The sequence below is a fragment of the Perna viridis genome, chromosome 8, assembly GCF_037379345.1.
Source record: "Perna viridis isolate PV_CMFRI_1.1 ecotype Kerala chromosome 8, ASM3737934v1, whole genome shotgun sequence".
NCBI classification, from domain to species: domain Eukaryota; kingdom Metazoa; phylum Mollusca; class Bivalvia; order Mytilida; family Mytilidae; genus Perna; species Perna viridis.
This window is the reverse complement of record NC_142452.1, coordinates 33753959-33777619: the sequence shown is the minus strand read 5'-3', so window position 1 is coordinate 33777619 and position 23661 is coordinate 33753959. Positions and strand designations below refer to the sequence as shown.

At 33.1% G+C, this 23661-nt stretch overlaps 1 protein-coding gene across 1 annotated transcript; it reads right to left on the bottom strand.

Moving 5' to 3' along the window:
- Positions 1–4472: 4472 nt before the first annotated feature.
- LOC148610313 (complement component receptor 1-like protein) lies at positions 4473–22834 on the bottom strand. The gene is made up of 14 exons (XM_088542721.1): positions 22736–22834; positions 21336–21656; positions 20516–20728; positions 19306–19479; positions 17590–17763; positions 15874–16047; positions 14159–14332; positions 12445–12618; positions 10735–10908; positions 8266–8436; positions 7668–7823; positions 6738–6838; positions 5603–5717; positions 4473–4769 (listed from the first exon to the last, which is right to left on the bottom strand). The coding sequence occupies exons 1-14, from the start codon at positions 22782–22784 to the stop codon at positions 4546–4548; spliced, it is 2394 nt and encodes a 797-aa protein (XP_088398847.1). The 5' UTR covers positions 22785–22834; the 3' UTR covers positions 4473–4545.
- Positions 22835–23661: the final 827 nt, after the last annotated feature.

Below are 23661 nucleotides of genomic sequence, written 5' to 3'. Positions count from 1 at the left end.
AAACTAATGATCGCATAATTTAAAAAAGCTCATTGTGCATTTGACTCAATTTTACATTTCATCCAGATGAACATATTGGAAAGGATATAAGATTGATATTTGTAGGAGTGACACATTTTTTTGTCATAAAATATATATTAATTCTCCTATCTTTGTTTAGCAGAGCTATTGCTCTTTCTTGATTGTTCCTTGGTATTTATACGCTTGGTATAATCAAAGTATTGTTTAGTATTCTAGCAATGATTTGAAAAGGGCAGGGTGCTAATCTTAAGAAGAGCATTTTTAGGCGCATCACCAACTTTGAAAAATGGCAAACAAATAAATCATTAGCAACATGTTATTTAATAAGTATACAATGTTATATATACATATACATTTTTAAGCACTGAATATACATATCTTTGAATAAAATTAAACACTCTTACTTCCAAAGTAAAACTTAATTGAAGACACGCAGTATTAAGACTAGTATGTGAGAGTTTCCTAAAAAAAAACAACTACACATGTACCTAAGATCATTCAGATATACGCAAAAAGGCAGCACTACAACTGACCTTAAACAGAATCAGTGTTTCGAAATTTTGAAGAAAAAAAAATGATATGGAAGATGGAGAAAACGTATTCCTACAGCTTACTCTAATATGTGATTGAAAACACAACAAGTAGCTATAGGAAGATAATATAGTTGGAAACATGTCAGTAAAATTTACGAAATTTCTAACGTCAGAATTGATCAGTATGATTTGTCTTTAAGAGACCAATGCTGAAAGCGTCTGAAAAGAACAAGCACCTAGTGACAGTATAGTTAATTTGACATTGTCACTTAAGGATTTAAAAACTTCCGAGAATGAAGTTATCCAAAATCAACATCATGCATTCAAGTTATGAGAGTAGTCTCCCTCCTAAGGAACCTTGAAGGTCAACAGAGATAGTTGTATCAAACTAAATATCCACATCTGGATGATAATGTTTTGCGTGTTGAAAGGAGGTTGCAGGCCTCAAGCTTGCCAATATAGAAAAACTTTCAGCCATTCTTTCAAAAACAACCATGTTTGTATTTTGGCATTTTGTGACTGTCTGGAATTGTTAGGCCAACGTTGAGTAAACAAAAATGGATATCTGACCCACCGCCAGCGATCAGAAGTATAATACCAAAATGTATTTTTTGTCGTCGACAGCCTGCCAAAAGTTGTGAACAGAAAATTGCAAATGTCCCTGCTGATATGACAATTGCCAAATGAGCCGCCTTTTAGGCGAGTTGGCGTAGATTTTTTCGAACCTATTTAGGTTAAGCAACTAAAGCTTTTAATATGATATTCGACCACCAGATACGGGCTCGTAGTTTCGGGGGTTTTATACATCGCTTATACCCCCAAAGAACTTCAAATAAAGGATACTGCAGACACTGTGAAGTCAGACTCATACCTTGACCTACACTTGGAGATCGACGGTAAAGGAAAACTTTTGACAAAACTATACCACATACGCGATGACTTTTTCACTTAGTATTGTCAAATTTCCTTTCATCTGTGGCAACATCTCTTCAGCACCGGTGTATAATTTTTCATATCACAAATCATAAGTTATGCCAGAGCTTGCCGCAACTACGCAGACTGTTTGTATTTCATAAAACTTCTTACAATAAGACTTTTGGAACAGGATTATGTTGCTACTAGATTGAAATCATTTCTACAGACGGTTTATGGTCGTCACCATTAACTCGTGTATCGTTACGGTGTATCCATCTGTGCTATGAAAAATGTTTTGTTCATTTTGTAATAGCAAGATTGACAATTATTAACGGCAAAGATGCCGACAAATTCAATATGCCTTGTATTATGAGGTTCATTCCACTTGAACCATATATTTGTATTCCATTATTGGCTCGTACCTACTTGACTGTGGTTCGTTTCAGACGACGAACTGAACGTAGAAATTGGAGAAAGTGGGTACGTACCGGTAAATGGAAAACAAGTATATTAAATATATATTCTTGACAAGATGGATTCGTGCATATTTGCAATTTTTTACAAGAACTACACAAACGGAACAATCATAGACGGAACTTTAGCGTTGAAATGTTGTTCTAATACTTCATGCAAACTCTCGTGACCGATAGGATTGATTCATGACACAAGATCAGATCAAAATGGACCAATACGTCAAGTGAAATTTAAGACAGTAACAAACATTCTTATTTGTCAAATTGACAAATTATTCACATTTCTAGAACTTGATAAGATCATTCTCTTGAGCCCTTTTCACAAAAAATCGTAAGAGTTAAATTAGTCGTAAGTTGTAACGTCACAATATTTAACTCTATTATAACTTACGACTAATTTCACACTTACGATTTTTTTGTAAGAAGGGCCGCTGAATGTAGTGTTAATCTTAGTATTGATGTAAATGGATTTTGAGGCATACAATTTTGATGTAGTTATTTAGGGCATAAAATAATTGTTCACAGAGCTTCATCATTAAAGAACTAGTGTGTCAAGTTTAATATCATTAACCATATATAAAACATTTTTGTAATCATCATTGTTCGTAAAGTGTATATACGCGCATCGATCGCGTGATTGTTTCAGTTATGAGTTACGTGCTTGTTACAACGCTGGTCATTTTGTTGTGTTTGAATACTCGCCAACATTTTTATTTGGTAAGTTTTTGCTTCTATACTTTCCAAAATCATATAATAAATGTTTTAGTACTTTGATTAATTATAGATTGTTTAAAAGTACGAACCAATCGAACATTTTGTTTGCAACTTACTAAGTTAAGTCCGTGAATTAGTGAGTAATTTTAGTAAAGTAGCATTTTTTATTTAATATTTTTTGTATTGTTTAGGTTTTGTGATTTATGTTTTCGCTTAAATGATTTTACAATTTATTTTTTTTCACTATTTTTGGGTTAATGCTGAAAAAAGTTAGTATTTTATCTTATTTTTTGCAGTAAGTCGTTTCATTCAAGTTTCATGCGTAATATCAAAGTTTAATATGTATTTCAACTTATAATTTAAATGTATCTACATTGTTATCATGTCATCTCTTGTCTTTTTTCTGAGCAATGAAATAAATCATCAGAATATGCTATTGCGTTTTATATAGATCTCATTCAATAAGGAGTGGTTTAAATTATTCGTTATCCACTCGAGATGGTAAAATAACGTTTCTGACAAACGAGCTTTATAATTAGCGAGTATCTTAAAATCTTACATTTACCAGGGAGAGAGAGGATAAATGATGGAAACACTTAAGCACCAACGCCATCGATGAAAACTGATTTGTGCAATGTCTCCTCATTTTCATTTCTCTTTCGTCTAAACTGGACTTGACTTTTTATGAGATACAAGGCGGCTGTTTGTATAAAATGGTGAGGACGTTTACCCTACCGATGAATCTGGTCCATGCTCCTAGTTTTAGTGGAGTCAGAGTTGCTCATTTACTTTTGTTACTTTGTGTGTATTATTTTGCTTTGTTTTTGTTCTATGATATGTGCATAATCCATGTCTGGTCGTTGCAACTGGATAACATTCTTTTATGTCAAATGTCATTATTATATTATTACAATATATATATATATATATATAAAGGTCTGAAAAATTCCCAGCGATGTTAGGACTGTCAAATTTGCGATGCAAATTTTTGGTCGTTCCCTCCGCGGGTCTCGAACTCGTACCGCTGTGACATCTATGGCAACACCGCCTGCACAAAGTCCAGCGCCCTAGACCCTGTATCAATTTGATCCGATGGAGCAGTGTAGTGAATAGAGTCGTCTCATTCTGAGACGTTTGTATAATATTGATTTGTTGTGACATGCATCATTAATTTGATCCTCTCTCCTACATAATAACATCTAAAATGAACTGTCCCGTACTACCATACATCGTGTACTAAGTTACAGCCCTAGATTAATCCTACGAGGAGGAATGACCCGGCCAACGAAAGCTATATTTTTGTATAGCCTAACTGGCCGAGTGGTCTAGGGCGCTGGACTGGTGCAGGCGGTGTTGCCATAGATGTCACTGCGGTACGAGTTCAAGTCCCGCCTCGGAAGGAACGACCAAAAATTTGCATCGCAAATTTGACAGTTCTATCATCGTTGGGAATTTGTCAGACCTTAGACGTTTATATATATATATATATATATATATATATATATATATTGTGCAACATATAAACTACTGCTTGTAACTAAATGAAATATAATGTTTTACAATAAAAAATAACAAATCTTTCCCCCCATTTTCCCCATTCATAACTCCCATAATCAATACGTGATCCCAATACCCTATTCCCTTATATAACATAGAATGCATAGTACTACCAAATAATACGCCGACATCTTCACTATATACTGTAATCATTCGGATACAAAGGCGATGTTTAGTTCTTCGTAACAGAAAATGTATTTCTACTCATTAGATTGATTTGAAACGAATACAAGTATAATTACAATTAAAAACAAACTCATCATATGCTTTTAATTTATTAAAACATATTAACGTGTAAAGATCCGGGTAAAACCAAAGAGTCATTTATTCTACTAAGATATTTTGCAAATATACCCATGCGTTTTATCTTTGCATGATAGGGGATTTTTTGCATTCCACATATGCCCATTTGTTACAGTTGTCATAACTACGCATGCTCCATCAAGATTAATAAAATCTCCAAATTGTATGAAGTTTCTATATGTACATGTTTCTCCTGTTACATGCATCCATTCATGTGTGGTACCGGTACCAATTAGGCCGATGAACCAATATACTGAAATTTAAATGATTGGCATTAAACAATATCGACTTGCTATCACACAATTGGTAAACTATTTTTCTACTTTTTAATGATTCACTGTTAAGGCATCCTTTTTGGTGACTTTATATAGATATATTAAGAAAACTTGTACTTTTCGTATGAAAGGGAAGAGCGAATTATAACAAAGTAGTTAGTTTCTTTCTATTTGTATTAAATCAGAAATGGCTGAGTTAACGCATGTAAAGTTGTATCCATCGCATTGTTTTTTTCAATTTGAACACATAACATTATTTATACAAGATACTAAATTGCTTAATGTCAAAATCACGACGACTGGTGTAATTTTCAAAATACATGTAACAAGCCTATATATCACTTAATTTGTAAATTACAGCACCCAATTTCACAAAAAAGTGGTAAGTATTAAATAGTTCGTACGTTATTACGTCATATGAATACACTGTATATGATTTTGTAAGGTTTTACTGACAAATTTTATAACTAATTTATCATGAAGATACCGAAGTCTAATTATTTTTTATATTCTTATATGACAAGGCTATAACAGATTAATTACGAAGGTACGGAAGTCTAATTTTTTTTTTCACTCTTCTTTCTTTCAAAAATTGAAACCTTCCGGTGCAGATTAAGAAATAATAATAATAATAAAAAAAAAACGGTTTCTGTGTTATCCATACCAAGAATTTTTTCACTTGCTTATTTCACAAAGAAAGATTCGAAATATGATTAACTGAAGAACTTGCTTGAATGTTTTTAAAGCGAGTATACACTTTAACATTATTTACGAAAGCAGTTTCACTTAAGGTGGTTGTAACAGTACTTACACGAAGGATTTATAGAATCTGCTACGCTTGCTACAAAGTTATGTTCTTCGTCGGAACAGATAGTTACAAGATGGCCACAATTTCCATCACAGTCGCAAAATGTGCCACAGGTTTTCTAAAGATAAAAAAGCATCATTCATATTATTTTAAAATGCCATATGTTTGGTGAAATCAATTCAATAAATGATATTATAACTTCGCGACCGGTCTTCATTTTAGTTCCAGCAAACTTTCCCAATGTGATTTGTCTTTAATACTATCTTTCTGGTATGTTTAAGTTTTTGTCTCACTATAAAATACTTCATAAAGTTCAGAACAGAGATTGGCTTTCGAACCTCACTTTAGTAACATAAAACAGACGTATGACGTCAAAAAGCTTGTATCTTCCTTCCAAAACCTGACAGATAAAAAACAAATATTAGCTTTCCTTAATTTGTTCATTAACAAGAAATAAGCAGCATCAGCAAGCCTCCATTTGTATACATTTGCAAGTAAGACGAAACTTAATAATAGAGATTATGATTGTCGTTATACATTTCATGCCTACTCTAAATAAAACGTATTTTTCTTTCACAGTTGAGTTAACGAAACGAAAACAAAACGTGCAATACTTAAAGTAAAATTTAAAAAATGAACAAAAGAATAAAGAAGTTGTATAAATACCGGATACTATAATATTTGGGTACAAAATACCTCGCAATCATTGTTTTATAGATTTTACGAGTATGGACACGACATCGTTTGCAAAACCAATGACGACATGTTTTCAAAATTTGAAAAGCAATTTTCACTTTCAGTGTAAGTTTGAACATATTTTGTAAATTAATGACAACAAGAGAGTGTTAACAAAGTGGAAAGTTAAATACCAGTCCATATAAATTCCAGACGCTGTCTATGGTAAAGTGATATATGGTGTAGAAAAAAAACTATGAATCAGACGATTCTTTTTCTGTTCTACTTGTTACCAAGTCTTACGCTGTTACCTATTTACGCTGTACTTTACTGAATAAAAATGCAATAAGAGGCCGAATGTAGGGCTGAGTTTTGCAGACGAGAAAAAAACACTGAAATGGCAAATATAACACAGCAGAGGAGATTGAAATAGGAAGTGGTTATTTCCAAAACTCTTACTTACATTAGCAGTCGCAAAGTCTACCAGATCATTAATTCCGCTGAATATATATGTGCTACCATTAAAGTGACGTACTGTACTATCAGGCTTATATTGATAAACACCTATAAAAAGATAATATGTCTCCACGAAATAAGTGTATAACAACCATTGGTGTCAACGTAACTTCCAGGCATAAGTTGTTAAATATCTATTCTTATGCGGCAGTTGTTGTAACATGAAATTCCAGGAGATGACGCCCTAGCCTTTAGGACGTGAATTCCACAAATGATTGTGTCAATCCTTTTACGAGCGCATTTATTAAAAAAAAGTATTTAAAAATTTTCTGACCTATTTTGCATTGATGGAATAAATCTGTATTGATTTTGAAGATTTGAAGTCCTCAATCTTTAGCAAACAGTCCGTTTAATTCATTTGTCGCCGACAAATCCATGATTGACGTTAAATACAATGCAGTTATCTTGTAATTAATATGATAATTTTTGTTCACTGAATACAATAACACAAAAAATTATGAGTAGGATACATGTAACATTTAACATATTTAACGCTAGTTTGTTAGTACTACTATGCTAATCGTACTTTTAGCTAACACTAAGTCGACCTAACATGATAATAGTTGTGATTTTTATATCTATATTTATCATAATTATCATAATAATGTCTGATCAAATCCGCTTAATTTAAACATCAATGTCAATTTAAGGAGGTAGACCTAGGGTAAGGTACACAACCCTTAAAATCAGTGATATTGTTGTATCATATTCAAAATCACCAAAACCTGTCATGCTCTTATCTGAAATAAAATGAATTCAGTCCAAGTTAGCATTGATGCTTACTTGAGATTTATGTAAAATGCTGAATACAAACGTTCCAATGATTTGTAAGAGTTGCGTCCCTTACACTAGGTCTTCCACCTTAAAAAAAACTCACAGTATGGAATTGAAGGATCCCAGGTAGAATTTTTTGTACATGTCAGGTTTCCCTCTCCGCAGAGTTCATATCCATTATCACATACAACTTTGACGGTACTTCCATATGATACATCTCCAGTTACAAGTGCATTTGTAATATTAGGCATTATGCAATCTGAAAAATACGATTCTCAACAAATCTGAACATGGAAGAATATTTACCTACAGTTTTCAAAGATGGTTATACATGTATTAAAAATTTTACTTCAAAATGACAAAGAGAGGGTAACATTGTTATCAATGATTAATGTGAATTACAGTTACACATTCAAATTATATCATTTATATGCAGCATGTGTAAAAAATACAATATGTTAGGGAACCATCAAGGTATTCCCTATGTTTAAACAATCATTCAATGTTATCGTTATATTTTGATGAATTTTCAACTAAACACAATTTATACATATATGTAAAATTATATATGATGTCAATATTTTTTGAAGGCTTTCTAAATGGAACAAAATCACTAACTTTTTTCAAATGAAACTTTTCTTTAAATTTACTAACTGTTCACGTTGCATGGTATAATACCTTATTATAAGGAACTTATTTACCAGGTTCACAGACTGGCTGAACGTCCCAGGTACAGTTTGTACATGTTGCTTGTTTAGGAGAGACCGAAAATCCATCATCGCAGGTCAAATTCACTGTGCGACCACTGAGTATTTTGGTTTTGTTTGCAGGTATCGTATATCCATTTGGAAAGTCAAACATAAGACAAAACCCTGAAAATAAAACAAAATACTAGGGATGCATAAATCTACCGTTATCAATAGGGTTGTATTTAGTTTAGGTACGTAGCGCTACCGCCAGCGTTTGATATGTAATTGACAAGTTTTCCAGCAAATATTTCATCCAGTTGTGGGCATCGATCTATGACAAAAGACAATCATCAAATACCCTTGTGAAGGTTAAAATTTCTAAGAGTAATCAAGGGAACCAAGGTTATAGCGAAACGCAAACGCAAACCCATTATTAAAATGTACGGAAGAATCACATAAACATAAAACGCATAACAATTAAGTAAGTGTCTTAATAGCTGATCTGATCAGAAAGAAAGAATATCATTTGGCCAGATCATTCAATCTCAGTTTCCGCTATATAGATGACGTATTATCTTTAAACAATCCTAATTTCGGGGATTAGGTACATCGCAAATACCCAAAAGAACTTGAGATAAAGGATATTACAGACACTGTGAAGTCAGCCTCATATCTTGACCTACACTTAGAAATCGATGGTAAAGGAAAACTATTGACCAAACTTTACGACAAACGTGATGACTTTCATTCAGAATCGTCAACTTTCCTTTCATCTGTGGCAACATCCCTTCAGCTCCTGCGCATGGAGTGTTCATATCACAACTTATACGTTATGCCAGAGCTTGCCGAAACTACGCAGACTTTTTGTATCGCGTTAGAACTCTAACAAATAGGCTTCAGGAACAGGGTTATGTTGCTACAAGATTGAAGTCATCACTACAGAAGTTTTATGGTCGTCATCATGAACTCGTGAATCGTTATGGTGTACCCATCAGCACCATGAAAACTGATTTATTCAGCGGGTCATAGTTTTCCTTTCGTCATTTGTCTACCCCGGACTTGACTTTTATGAGCAACTCGGCGGGTGTTTCTAGAAAATCAGAGGACGCTTACCCTACCGGTGCACCTGATCCATGCTCCCAGTTTTTAGTGGAGTCCGGATTGCTCATTTACTTTTGTTACTTTGTATGTATGATTTTAGTTACTTGATGTTCTTTGTTATGTATGTCTGTTTTCCATGTTTGGTCTTTGTCTCTGGATTACATTCTTTTGTTTACCGCTATAACCTTGGTTCCCTTGATTACTCTTTGTAAGAATCATGTAAAATCTGAAAAATGTGATACACCCAAAAAAAGGCTACATATTTTTATTTTTGTAATTAAGTTGTTTTATGGGTCTATACTATGAAATGTGTAATTATTTATTCAAATCTGCCTGCTCTTAGGAGATAATCAACATCGAAAATTCAATAGATTCTATTGTATTTGGGTGTCATTTACAGAGTTATCTCCCTTAATTTTGAAATCTACAGTGCATTCTATATAATTTTTACCTCGTAAGAACACCGGTTATATGAAAAACTGAATGTTAATTTCTGTTTACTATGGCAATTCAAACAAAATATCAAAAATAAAAATATTTAGGCTTTTTACCCATGAATTACATTTTGCATGATTCTTAGCTGGAGTGCTACTTAATTTTTAAAGTGTTCATAATATCATACTATTCATATGTTTTATCAAATTAAGAAAATTCAACGCGTTTATTGTGAACAATCACGGGTTATTTAAACATTAGTTTTAAACTAATATTACATTATCAATGGATTTCTTTTGAATAGTTCTTTAGAACATGATTTTTTTGTTCAATATTTTGTCAATTGGAAATAATGAAATTCACTTCAATACAAGTCAAGCTAGGCTATAGTGATTTAGAAGAAACCGCCCTAACATTATAAAAAGTGTCCTATCTTATTAACACAGCACACTTCTTTGATCTTTTGGACACAATCATTCAAAGCACAATGATGTTGTCAATAATGCAAAATAATTCGACGGCTTTTGCAACTTGAAAAAAAGTGTCCAGAAGACTAGACAGATGTATGGTGATATACCAGAAATACACATTGGTATAAATTAGTGCAGATTCCTACATTCTTACATTGAGAGCTATTTAAGGAGGAAGACCAAGGCTGAAGTACATTATTCTTGAATCGAAGATATGTTTGTATTATATTCATTTTCATCAAAGCCTGTCAAGCATTCAATTGACACATAATAAATCAATGAAAGTAACTAAGATGCTTACAAAATGTTCATAAGATTACCAATCACTTGTAAGAATTATGTCCTTTAACGTAGATCTTCCTCGTAATATCTCACATTTGCATTGAAATTGACAGCAATTTTTTTCTAATTTGTATTAGATGGTCATTTAAGGTCTCTCATTCTTTCATTGTGTATTTTATCACTTAACACTTACTACATGAACAGGTAGGATCATCTCCACTCCATTTACAATCATTGCCACACGTCCGATTCTCTGACCCAATTAGTTTGAATCCGTCGTCGCAAGTATAGGTTACAGTAGTTCCAATTCCTGTATTGTTAGGAGATACTGCTCCATTTATCGGGTCGGCCAGTGGAGGACATGTCGCTGAAAGGTAACGATTGAAATATATTATTACTAAAGTACAGTCAATGGAAACCCGAATCGATATGTTACAACTAGAACCTACCTACTTCTTGTCAAGATTTGTATAGGATTTTGCATTTTTCCTGAACGATTGAATCAAATCCAGAAAAGTATTAAGATCAACAATATTGGGGCAAAAGACAATGATCAAGTAACCTTGTGAAGGTCGAAATTTCAAACAAACGTGAACCCATTATTAAAATGTACGCTAGAATCACATATACATTAAAACATAACAATTAATGTGTTAAGTGTTCATAATATCATTATATTCCTATGTTTTACATAGGACTTTTTGTATCACACTAGAACTCTAACAAATAGGCTTCAGGAACAGGGTTATGTTGCTATAAGATTGATGTAATCACTGCAGAAGTTTTATGGTCGTCATCATGAACTCGTGGATCGTTTTGGTGTATCCATCTGCACCATGAAAACTGATTTATTCGACGAGTCATAGTTTTCCTTTCCTCGTTTGTCTACCCGAGACTTGACTTTTTATGAGCAACTCGGCGGGTGTTTCTAGAAAAGCAGAGGACGCTTACCCTACCGGTGCAGCTGGTTCATGTTCCCAGTTTTTAGTGGAGGCCGAGTTGCTCATTTGCATTTGTTACTTTGTATGTATGATTTTAGTTACTATATGTTCTTTGTTGTGTATGTCTGTTTTCCATGTCTGGTCTTTGTCTCTGGATTACATTCTGTTGATTACCGCTATAACCGTGGTTCCCTTGATTACTCTTACAAAATTTGGAAAAATCGACGCGTTTATTTGAAACAATTACATTACGAGTAAAATAAACAATTGTTTTAAACTGTTATTACATTATCAATGGATTAAGTTTCATTTGAATAGTACAGTTCTGCATGATTTTTCCTGTTCAATTTTGAAACAATTTGGATAAAAATGAAGCTGATTTCAATACAAGTCAAGCTAGGCTTTAAAGTGATTTAACTGATCTTTCGGTAGATCACTCCAACATTATAAAATGTGCCCTACTTTGCTATGAGAGCATACTGGCTTGATCTTCTGGACACTGTCTTTCAAGTAACAATGAGTTTATAAGTAATGCAGCATTTGACAGCTTTTTAAACTTGAAAAACAGTGTCCAAAAGACTAGACAGATGTTGTGTGTTATATTATAATGACACATTGGTATAAACTAAAGCAGATTCCTACATTCCTACATTAAGAACTATTTAAGGAGAAAGACCTCGGCTAAGGTACATAACTCTTGAAATCGAAGATATGTTTGTATCATATTCATTTTTATCAAAGCCTGTCAAGCATCCTTTCGACTCAGAATAAAATCAATGGAAGTATTTAAGATGCTTACATGAGACTACCAATCACTTATTAGAAATTATGTCCCATAACGTAAGTTTTCCCCTCAGTAACTCACATTTGTATTGAAATTGAAACATTTTCTCTAATTGGTATTATATGGTCATTTAAGGTCTCTCATTCTTTCATTGTGTATTTCATCACTTAACACTTACTACATTTGCAGGTAGGATCAACTCCACTCCATTTACAATCATTGCCACATGTCCGATTCTCTGACCCAACTAATTGGAAGTCGTCATCGCATGTATAGGTTACAGTAGTTCCAATTCTTGTATTGTTAGGAGATACTGCTCCATTTATCGGGTCGGCCAGTGGAGGGCATGTCGCTGAAAGGTTAACGATTGGAATATATTATTACTAAAGTACAGTCAATGGAAACCCGAATCGAGATATTGCACCTAGAACCTACCTACTTCTTGTTAAGATTTGTATAGGATTTTGCATTTTTCCTGAACGATTGAATCAAATCCAGAAAAGTATTAAGATCAACAATATTGGGGCAAAAGACAATGATCAAGTAACCTTGTGAAGGTCGAAATTTCAAACAAACGTGAACCCATTATTAAAATGTACGCTAGAATCACATATACATTAAAACATAACAATTAATGTGTTAAGTGTTCATAATATCATTATATTCCTATGTTTTACATAGGACTTTTTGTATCACACTAGAACTCTAACAAATAGGCTTCAGGAACAGGGTTATGTTGCTATAAGATTGATGTAATCACTGCAGAAATTTTATGGTCGTCATCATGAACTCGTGGATCGTTTTGGTGTATCCATCTGCACCATGAAAACTGATTTATTCGACGAGTCATAGTTTTCCTTTCCTCGTTTGTCTTCCCGAGACTTGATTTTTATGAGCAACTCGGCGGGTGTTTCTAGAAAAGCAGAGGACGCTTACCCTACCGGTGCAGCTGGTCCATGCTCCCAGTTTTTAGTGAAGTCCGAGTTGCTCATTTGCATTTGTTACTTTGTATGTATGATTTTAGTTACTATATGTTCTTTGTTGTGTATGTCTGTTTTCCATGTCTGGTCTTTGTCTCTGGATTACATTCTTTTGATTACCGCTATAACCGTGGTTCCCTTGATTACTCTTACAAAATTTGGAAAAATCGACGCGTTTATTTGAAACAATTACATTACGAGTAAAATAAACAATTGTTTTAAACTGTTATTACATTATCAATGGATTAAGTTTCATTTGAATAGTTCAGTTCTGCATGATTTTTCCTGTTCAAATTTGTAACAATTTGGAAAAAAAATGAAGCTGATTTCAATACAAGTCAAGCTAGGCTTTAAAGTGATTTAACTGATCTTTCGGTAGATCACTCCAACATTATAAAATGTGCCCTACTTTGCTATGAGAGCATACTGGCTTGATCTTCTGGACACTGTCTTTCAAGTAACAATGAGTTTATAAGTAATGCAGCATTTGACAGCTTTTTAAACTTGAAAAACAGTGTCCAAAAGACTAGACAAATGGTGTGTGTTATATTATAATGACACATTGGTATAAACTAAAGCAGATTCCTACATTCCTACATTGAGAACTATTTAAGGAGGTAGACCTAGGCTAAGGTACATAACTCTTAAAATTGCAGATATATTTGTATCATATTCATTTTTTTATCAAACCCTGTCAAGCATTCTTTTGACTCAGAATAAAATCAATGGAAGTAATTAAGATGCTTAAAAGAGCCTACTAATCACTTATTAGAGTTATGTCCCATAACGTAGATTTTCCTCTTAATAACTCCCATTTGCTTTGAAATTGAAAACTTTTTTTTCTAATTGGTATTATATGGTCATTTAAGGTCTCTCATTCTTTCATTGTGTATTTCATCACTTAACACTTACTACATTTGCAGGTAGGATCAACTCCACTCCATTTACAATCATTGCCACATGTCCGATTCTCTGACCCAACTAATTGGAAGTCGTCGTCGCATGTATATGTTACAGTAGTTCCAATTCTTGTATTGTTAGGAGATACTGCTCCATTTATCGGGTCGGCCAGTGGAGGGCATGTCGCTGAAAGGTTAAAGATTGGAATATATTATTACTAAAGTACAGTCAATGGAAACCCGAATCGAGATATTGCACCTAGAACCTACCTACTTCTTGTTAAGATTTGTATAGGATTTTGCATTTTTCCTGAACGATTGAATCAAATCCAGAAAAGTATTAAGATCAACAATATTGGGGTCAAAAGACAATGATCAAGTAACCTTGTGAAGGTCGAAATTTCTAACAAACGTGAACCCATTATTAAAATGTACGCTAGAATCACATATACATTAAAACATAACAATTAATGTGTTAAGTGTTCATAATATCATTATATTCCTATGTTGTACATAGGACTTTTTGTATCACACTAGAACTCTAACAAATAGGCTTCAGGAACAGGGTTATGTTGCTATAAGATTGATGTAATCACTGCAGAAGTTTTATGGTCGTCATCATGAACTCGTGGATCGTTTTGGTGTATCCATCTGCACAATGAAAACTGATTTATTCGACGAGTCATAGTTTTCCTTTCCTCATTTGTCTACCCGTGACTTGACTTTTTATGAGCAATTCGGCGGGTGTTTCTAGAAAAGCAGAGGACGCTTACCCTACCGGTGCAGCTGGTCCATGCTCCCAGTTTTTAGTGAAGTCCGAGTTGCTCATTTGCATTTGTTACTTTGTATGTATGATTTTAGTTACTATATGTTCTTTGTTGTGTATGTCTGTTTTCCATGTCTGGTCTTTGTCTCTGGATTACATTCTTTTGATTACCGCTATAACCGTGGTTCCCTTGATTACTCTTACAAAATTTGGAAAAATCGACGCGTTTATTTGAAACAATTACATTACGAGTAAAATTAACAATTGTTTTAAACTGTTATTACATTATCAATGGATTAAGTTTCATTTGAATAGTTCAGTTCTGCATGATTTTTCCTGTTCAAATTTGTAACAATTTGGAAAAAAAATGAAGCTGATTTCAATACAAGTCAAGCTAGGCTTTAAAGTGATTTAACTGATCTTTCGTTAGATCACTCCAACATTATAAAATGTGCTTTACTTTGCTATGAGAGCATACTGGCTTGATCTTCTGGACACTGTCTTTCAAGTAACAATGAGTTTATAAGTAATGCAGCATTTGACAGCTTTTTAAACTTGAAAAACAGTGTCCAAAAGACTAGACAGATGTTGTGTGTTATATTATAATGACACATTGGTATAAACTAAAGCAGATTCCTACATTCCTACATTGAGAGCTATTTAAGGAGAAAGACCTAGGCTAAGGTACATAACTCTTAAAATCGAAGATATGTTTGTATCATATTCATTTTTTATCAAATCCTGTCAAGCATTCTTTTGACTCAGAATAAAATCAACGGAAGTAATTAAGATGCTTACAAGAGCCTACTAATCACTTATTAGAGTTATGTCCCATAACGTAGATTTTCCTCTTAATAACTCCCATTTGCATTGAAATTGAAAACCTTTTTTTCTAATTGGTATTATATGGTCATTTAAGGTCTCTCATTCTTTCATTGTGTATTTCATCACTTAACACTTACTACATTTGCAGGTAGGATCAACTCCACTCCATTTACAATCATTGCCACATGTCCGATTCTCTGACCCAACTAATTGGAAGTCGTCGTCGCATGTATATGTTACAGTAGTTCCAATTCTTGTATTGTTAGGAGATACTGCTCCATTTATCGGGTCGGCCAGTGGAGGGCATGTCGCTGAAAGGTTAAAGATTGGAATATATTATTACTAAAGTACAGTCAATGGAAACCCGAATCGAGATATTGCAGCTAGAACCTACCTACTTCTTGTTAAGATTTGTATAGGATTTTGCATTTTTCCTGAACGATTGAATCAAATCCAGAAAAGTATTAAGATCAACAATATTGGGGTCAAAAGACAATGATCAAGTAACCTTGTGAAGGTCGAAATTTCTAACAAACGTGAACCCATTATTAAAATGTACGCTAGAATCACATATACATTAAAACATAACAATTAATATGTTAAGTGTTCATAATATCATTATATTCCTATGTTGTACATAGGACTTTTTGTATCACACTAGAACTCTAACAAATAGGCTTCAGGAATAGGGTTATGTTGCTATAAGATTGATGTAATCACTGCAGACGTTTTATGGTCGTCATCATGAACTCGTGGATCGTTTTGGTGTATCCATCTGCACAATGAAAACTGATTTATTCGACGAGTCATAGTTTTCCTTTCCTCGTTTGTCTACCCGAGACTTGACTTTTTATGAGCAATTCGGCGGGTGTTTCTAGAAAAGCAGAGGACGCTTACCCTACCGGTGCAGCTGGTCCATGCTCCCAGTTTTTAGTGAAGTCCGAGTTGCTCATTTGCATTTGTTACTTTGTATGTATGATTTTAGTTACTATATGTTCTTTGTTGTGTATGTCTGTTTTCCATGTCTGGTCTTTGTCTCTGGATTACATTCTTTTGATTACCGCTATAACCGTGGTTCCCTTGATTACTCTTACAAAATTTGGAAAAATCGACGCGTTTATTTGAAACAATTACATTACGAGTAAAATTAACAATTGTTTTAAACTGTTATTACATTATCAATGGATTAAGTTTCATTTGAATAGTTCAGTTCTGCATGATTTTTCCTGTTCAAATTTGTAACAATATGGAATAAAAATGAAGCTGATTTCAATACAAGTCAAGCTAGGCTTTAAAGTGATTTAACTGATCTTTCGGTAGATCACTCCAACATTATAAAATGTGCTTTACTTTGCTATGAGAGCATACTGGCTTGATCTTCTGGACACTGTCTTTCAAGTAACAATGAGTTTATAAGTAATGCAGCATTTGACAGCTTTTTAAACTTGAAAAACAGTGTCCAAAAGACTAGACAGATGTTGTGTGTTATATTATAATGACACATTGGTATAAACTAAAGCAGATTCCTACATTCCTACATTGAGAGCTATTTAAGGGGAAAGACCTAGGCTAAGGTACATAACTCTTAAAATCGCAGATATGTTTGTATCATATTCATTTTTTATCAAATCCTGTCAAGCATTCTTTTGACTCAGAATAAAATCAACGGAAGTAATTAAGATGCTTACAAGAGCCTACTAATCACTTATTAGAGTTATGTCCCATAACGTAGGTTTTCCTCTTAATAACTCCCATTTGCATTGAAATTGAAAACCTTTTTTTTCTAATTGGTATTATATGGTCATTTAAGGTCTCTCATTCTTTCATTGTGTATTTCATCACTTAACACTTACTACATTTGCAGGTAGGATCAACTCCACTCCATTTACAATCATTGCCACATGTCCGATTCTCTGACCCAACTAATTCGAAGTCGTCGTCGCATGTATAGGTTACAGTAGTTCCAATTCTTGTATTGTTAGGAGATACTGCTCCATTTATCGGGTCGGCCAGTGGAGGGCATGTCGCTGAAAGGTTAACGATTGGAATATATTATTACTAAAATACGGTCAATGGAAAACCGAATCGATATGTAACAACTAGAACCTACCTACTTCCTGTCAAGATTTGTATAGGATTTTGCATTTTTCCTGAACGATTGAATCAAATCCAGAAAAGTATTAAGATCAACAATATTGGGGTCAAAAGACAATGATCAAGTAACCTTGTGAAGGTCGAAATTTCTAACAAACGTGAACCCATTATTAAAATGTACGCTAACATCACATATACATTAAAACATAACAATTAATGTGTTAAGTGTTCATAATATCATTACATTCCTATGTTTTACATAGGACGTTTTGAATCAAACTAGAACTCTAACAAATAGGCTTCAGGAACAGGGTTATGTTGCTATAAGATTGATGTAATCACTGCAGAAGTTTTATGGTCGTCATCATGAACTCGTGGATCGTTTTGGTGTATCCATCTGCACCATGAAAACTGATTTATTCGACGAGTCATAGTTTTCCTTTCCTCCTTTGTCTACCCGAGACTTGATTTTTATGAGCAACTCGGCGGGTGTTTCTAGAAAAGCAGAGGACGCTTACCCTACCGGTGCAGCTGGTCCATGCTCCCAGTTTTTAGTGAAGTCCGAGTTGCTCATTTGCATTTGTTACTTTGTATGTATGATTTTAGTTACTATATGTTCTTTGTTCTGTATGTCTGTTTTCCATGTCTGGTCTTTGTCTCTGGATTACATTCTGTTGATTACCGCTATAACCGTGGTTCCCTTGATTACTCTTACAAAATTTGGAAAAATCGACGCGTTTATTTGAAACAATTACATTACGAGTAAAATAAACAATTGTTTTAAACTGTTATTACATTATCAATGGATTAAGTTTCATTTGAATAGTTCAGTTCTGCATGATTTTTCCTGTTCAAATTTGTAACAATTTGGAAAAAAAATGAAGCTGATTTCAATACAAGTCAAGCTAGGCTTTAAAGTGATTTAGCTGATCTTTCGGTAGATCACTCCAACATTATAAAAGGTGCCCTATTTTGTTAAGACATCACACTGGCTTGATCTTCTGGACACTGTCTTTCAAGTAACAATGAGTTTATAAATAATGCAGCATTTGGCAGCTTTTTAAACTTGAAAAACAGTGTCCGAAAGACTAGACAGATGTTGTGTGTTATATTATAATGACACATTGGTATAAACTAAAGCAGATTCCTACATTCCTACATTGAGAACTATTTAAGGAGATAGAACTAAGCTAAGACACATAACTCTTAAAATAGCAGATATGTTTGTATAATATTCATTTTTTTATCAAATCCTGTCAAGCATTCTTTTGACTCAGAATAAAATCAATGGAAGTAATTGAGATGCTTACATGAGCCTACCAATCACTTATTAGAGTTATGTCCCATAACGTAGGTTTTCCTCTTAATAACTCCCATTTGCATTGAAATTGAAAACCTTTTTTTTCTAATTGGTATTATATGGTCATTTAAGGTCTCTCATTCTTTCAATGTGTACTTCATCACTTAACACTTACTACATTTGCAGGTAGGATCAACTCCACTCCATTTACAATCATTGTCACATGTCCGATTCTCTGACCCAACTAATTGGAAGTCGTCGTCGCATGTATAGGTTACAGTAGTTCCAATTCTTGTATTGTTAGGAGATACTGCTCCATTTATCGGGTCGGCCAGTGGAGGGCATGTCGCTGAAAGGTTAACGATTGGAATATATTACTAAAATACAGTCAATGGAAACCCGAATCGAGATATTGCAGCTAGAACCTACCTACTTCTTGTTAAGATTTGTATAGGATTTTGCATTTTTCCTGAACGATTGAATCAAATCCAGAAAAGTATTAAGATCAACAATATTGGGGTCAAAAGACAATGATCAAGTAACATTGTGAAGGTCGAAATTTCTAACAAACGTGAACCCATTATTAAAATGTACGCTAGAATCACATATACATTAAAATATAACAATTAATGTGTTAAGTGTTCATAATATCATTATATTCCAATGTTTTACAAAATGAAGAAAAATAAAATAGACGCGTTTATTTGAAACAATTACGAGTTAAAAAACATTTGTTTTAAACTGTTATTACATTATCGATGAATTAAGTTTCATTTGAATAGTTCAGTTCTGCAAGCTAGCTATTCAAGTCAAGTCAAGCTAGGCTATAGAATGATTAAGCTGATCATTCGGTAGAAATCACACCATTATTATAAAAGGTGTCCTACTTTATTAACACAGAACAGTTGTTTGATCTTTTGGAGACTGTCTTTCAAGTTACAATTATGTTATAAATAAGGCAGCAATTGACACCATTTTAAACTTGAAAAAAAGTGTCCAAAAGATAAGACAGATGTAATGATATTTATCAGAAATACACATTTGAAAAACTAAAGCAGATTCCTACAGTCCAACACTAAGAGCTATTTAAGAAGATAGACCTAGGCTATGGTACATAACTCTTGAAATAGAAGATATGTTTGTAGCATATTTATTTTTACCAAAGCCTGTCAAGCATTCATTTGACACAGAATAAATCAATGGGAGTAACTAAGATGCTTACATGAGATTACCAATCACTTACAAGAGTTATGTCTTTTACCCTAGGTCTTCCTCTTAAAATCTCGCATTTGCATTGAAATTGACAGCATTTTTTTCTAATTGTTATTATATGGTCATTTAAGGTCTTTCATTGTGTATTTTAGAGCTTTTCCAATGATACTCACAACATGGTTCTATTTTACAAACAGGTATATCACTGTTCCACGAAGAGTTTTTGTTGCAAGTAATAGTTTCATTTCCTACTAAGGTGAAGCCATCATCACAGCTGAAAGTTGCATTGCTCCCCACTGTAGCATTGCCACCCTCTACCAATGTGCCATTTACAATCTTTTCAATCAGCACCGTGCCATTCATTATATTAGGCACAGGACAATAATCTATTTAATGTGATTAAAAAGTCAAGATTTTAGTAACACTAGTCAAAGTATAAAAAAGACAGTTGAAAGAAATGATGAACTGGTGTAAAAAATTGAAAAATTGAATTATTTTAATATATATATATAACAGGTATATTCAGTTGCTATTAAAATTTCTCTTTTATTGACTGACATAAACGCTGGGTTTAGACAATTTTGTATACATACTTCGCATATTTACTGTATTAGTCTTAAAAGGGATCCAAAAACCGACAGTTGGATTCACATGACAAATTTTGTTTTCAAGAATAAATGCATCTATTTTATATCACAAATGCATCCTTTCTCAAAGTTAAATGTTAGTTTTTGTTTAACTACAATGGTTAAAAAGAAAAAAAAACATACATAGAAAGCAATTAAAAATGGAGATAACTGTGATAGGGAACTTTAAAATCGTTTTCCGAACTTAAAAATCTATTGTTTCTACACATATTACATTCATTAAAAAAATTCAAACACTACACTGAAACAAAAAAAAAAAATCAGTGGGATAATATAAACACTGTGTCAACTATATCATATGATTGGCCTGATTTTTACATAGAAAGCCTCAAAGTTTAACACTCACCTGGATTACAATCTATTTTTTTGTATTTGTAGTGTCCAAGATGAAAATGCCATGGAAAGTAGTGATGGAATGCGTGCCCCCATGGAGATAATGGTAGGGGAACCATTGGTACAAGTACAACAGGTACTAATTGCGGATAGTAACCAGCTTTTGGCGTATATGGTACAGGAGGTGTGGAGTATTGGTTCCATGGCAGAAACGGCTTCCAACTATGGTAGTGCGTCCCAAGTAAAGAATAACTCGGTGTTACTGGCTTAAATGTTGGGAGATTGCGGTAGTAGTTACTTGTAACTCCCGTGTTCCATTGTCGATAATGCCAGGCTATTTCAAGATGAAAGAAAGAAATTGCATGAATAATTGATGTACTGTTGTTGAAATTTAAGTTTACCATTCACACGATTCTGTTACCCAACTAACTCTAAAGTTTAGTTACGAATGCAGTTATTATATCAATTAAGTGATATAATTTCAATTATTTCATTTCAGTTAAATACCTTTTCTTTAATCGAATTTTAATTAGCTGAAAAATGTAAACCGCACTAAAAATAATATAATGTATATACCAAAACAAAAACGCCAAAAAAAATTAATTAAGATTAAAAAACTGTTTGAAAAAATGCTACGAGTTACTGTGAAGTATATAGGAACTGTGAAACCTGTCTTGCCCGGAGGATAGGAAGATATAAATCCAAAATGTAATGTAAGTAACCAATCCTTAACCTGATAAATCAAGTACCGGACAAAATTGGATAAAAAAATAAATATCTCAATAAATTCATAAATGGGCAAAAAAAAATTGCAGCTTTGTATGCTAAGTCTTTGTTGACGAAAACAAGCTCTACATTCGTAAATTAAACAATTGAATTCAGGCTTAATATATTTTTTTTAAAAATCGATGAAGTTTTGTTGGTAATGTTCTTTTCATTTTGGTTTGATATGCAAAATAAATTCAGTCGACTTAGACGTCTCGATTGTTTAAAATATAATTGTATATTTTTAATTTAAATTCAGTGATTTACCTAAATACATTTTTTTATTTGATTTGTCGATTGTTCTTGCTACATTCGTGTTTCATAATCATTATGATTTGATCAAATATATTTTGATATTCACCAAAAATTATGAAAAGAAAAAAATTAACACATTGTATTATTAATATTTTGATAAATTTTTGTTAGTCAAAAATAATTACAAAATGTAATGAAATGGATACTTTTGAAAATATATGAGTTGGAATTGTTCTATTTTTGGGAGAGTAACCATGGACACCATGGTTATAGCGGTAATCAAAAGTTAATTAAAAGCGTACTTATAGTATTGAAAGTATAGAAAAAATAGCCATGTGAGAAAAAAAGCATTTCTTTCCCAGTACAAATATATATTTTTAAATATGTTCCTACCTGCTCCATTGTGAAATATCACACAGCATAAAAGAAGCAGTTTGATCATCTTAAGCTATGAGGATGCTAACTTCATGGACACCCTTCAATTTAAATAATTTCTCAGAAGCATAGCAAAAAAAAGTATGCAACATTTGGAATGAGCAATTTGCATTAAAATAGAATTTGTGTCCGCAAACTTTGATGACATATGTTTTCCACGTATATTTCTTATTCTCGATTAAAAAAATGTCATGATCGATTTCTCTAACGAGATATTTTATATCGCCTGACTTAACATGCATAAAATATAAAAATGCCAATGATTCGGAGAAAAAATATCATTGATTTTGCAAAGAAATGTTTAGGTATAATTTATTGCAATGAAATATTAGAATACAAAATTCTTATTAATAAAAAAAGTTATGCATTTATGCATTTCGATAAGCTTATAGCAAGTATGTATTGACGTAACCCTTGTACTGCTATGGTAACTTTGGATCTCAATGAAGGTATCGTATTCTATTTGGTTAATATAAAAGAAGGTAAGTAACCATAATTCAGTATTATTTTGTATTTAATTTGACATTGCTTAGGAAGTTGCTTTTTTAGTCATGTTTTGTTGTGTTTTCCGACAAGATTATCCATTGAAAGAGTAATAAAGGGAACCAAGGCTATAGCGGTAATCAAAACAATGTAATCCGGGGACAGAGACCAGACATGGAAAACAGACATTCACAACAAAGAACATAAAGTAACTAAAATCATACACACAAAGTAACAAAAGCAAATGAGCAACTCGGACTCCACTAAAAACTGGAAGCATCGACCAGCTGCACCGGTAGGGTGAGCGTCCTCTGCTTTTCTAGAAACACCCGCTGAGTTGCTCATAAAAAGTCAAGTCCGGGGTAGACAAATGAGGAAAGGAAAACTATGGCTCGTTGAAT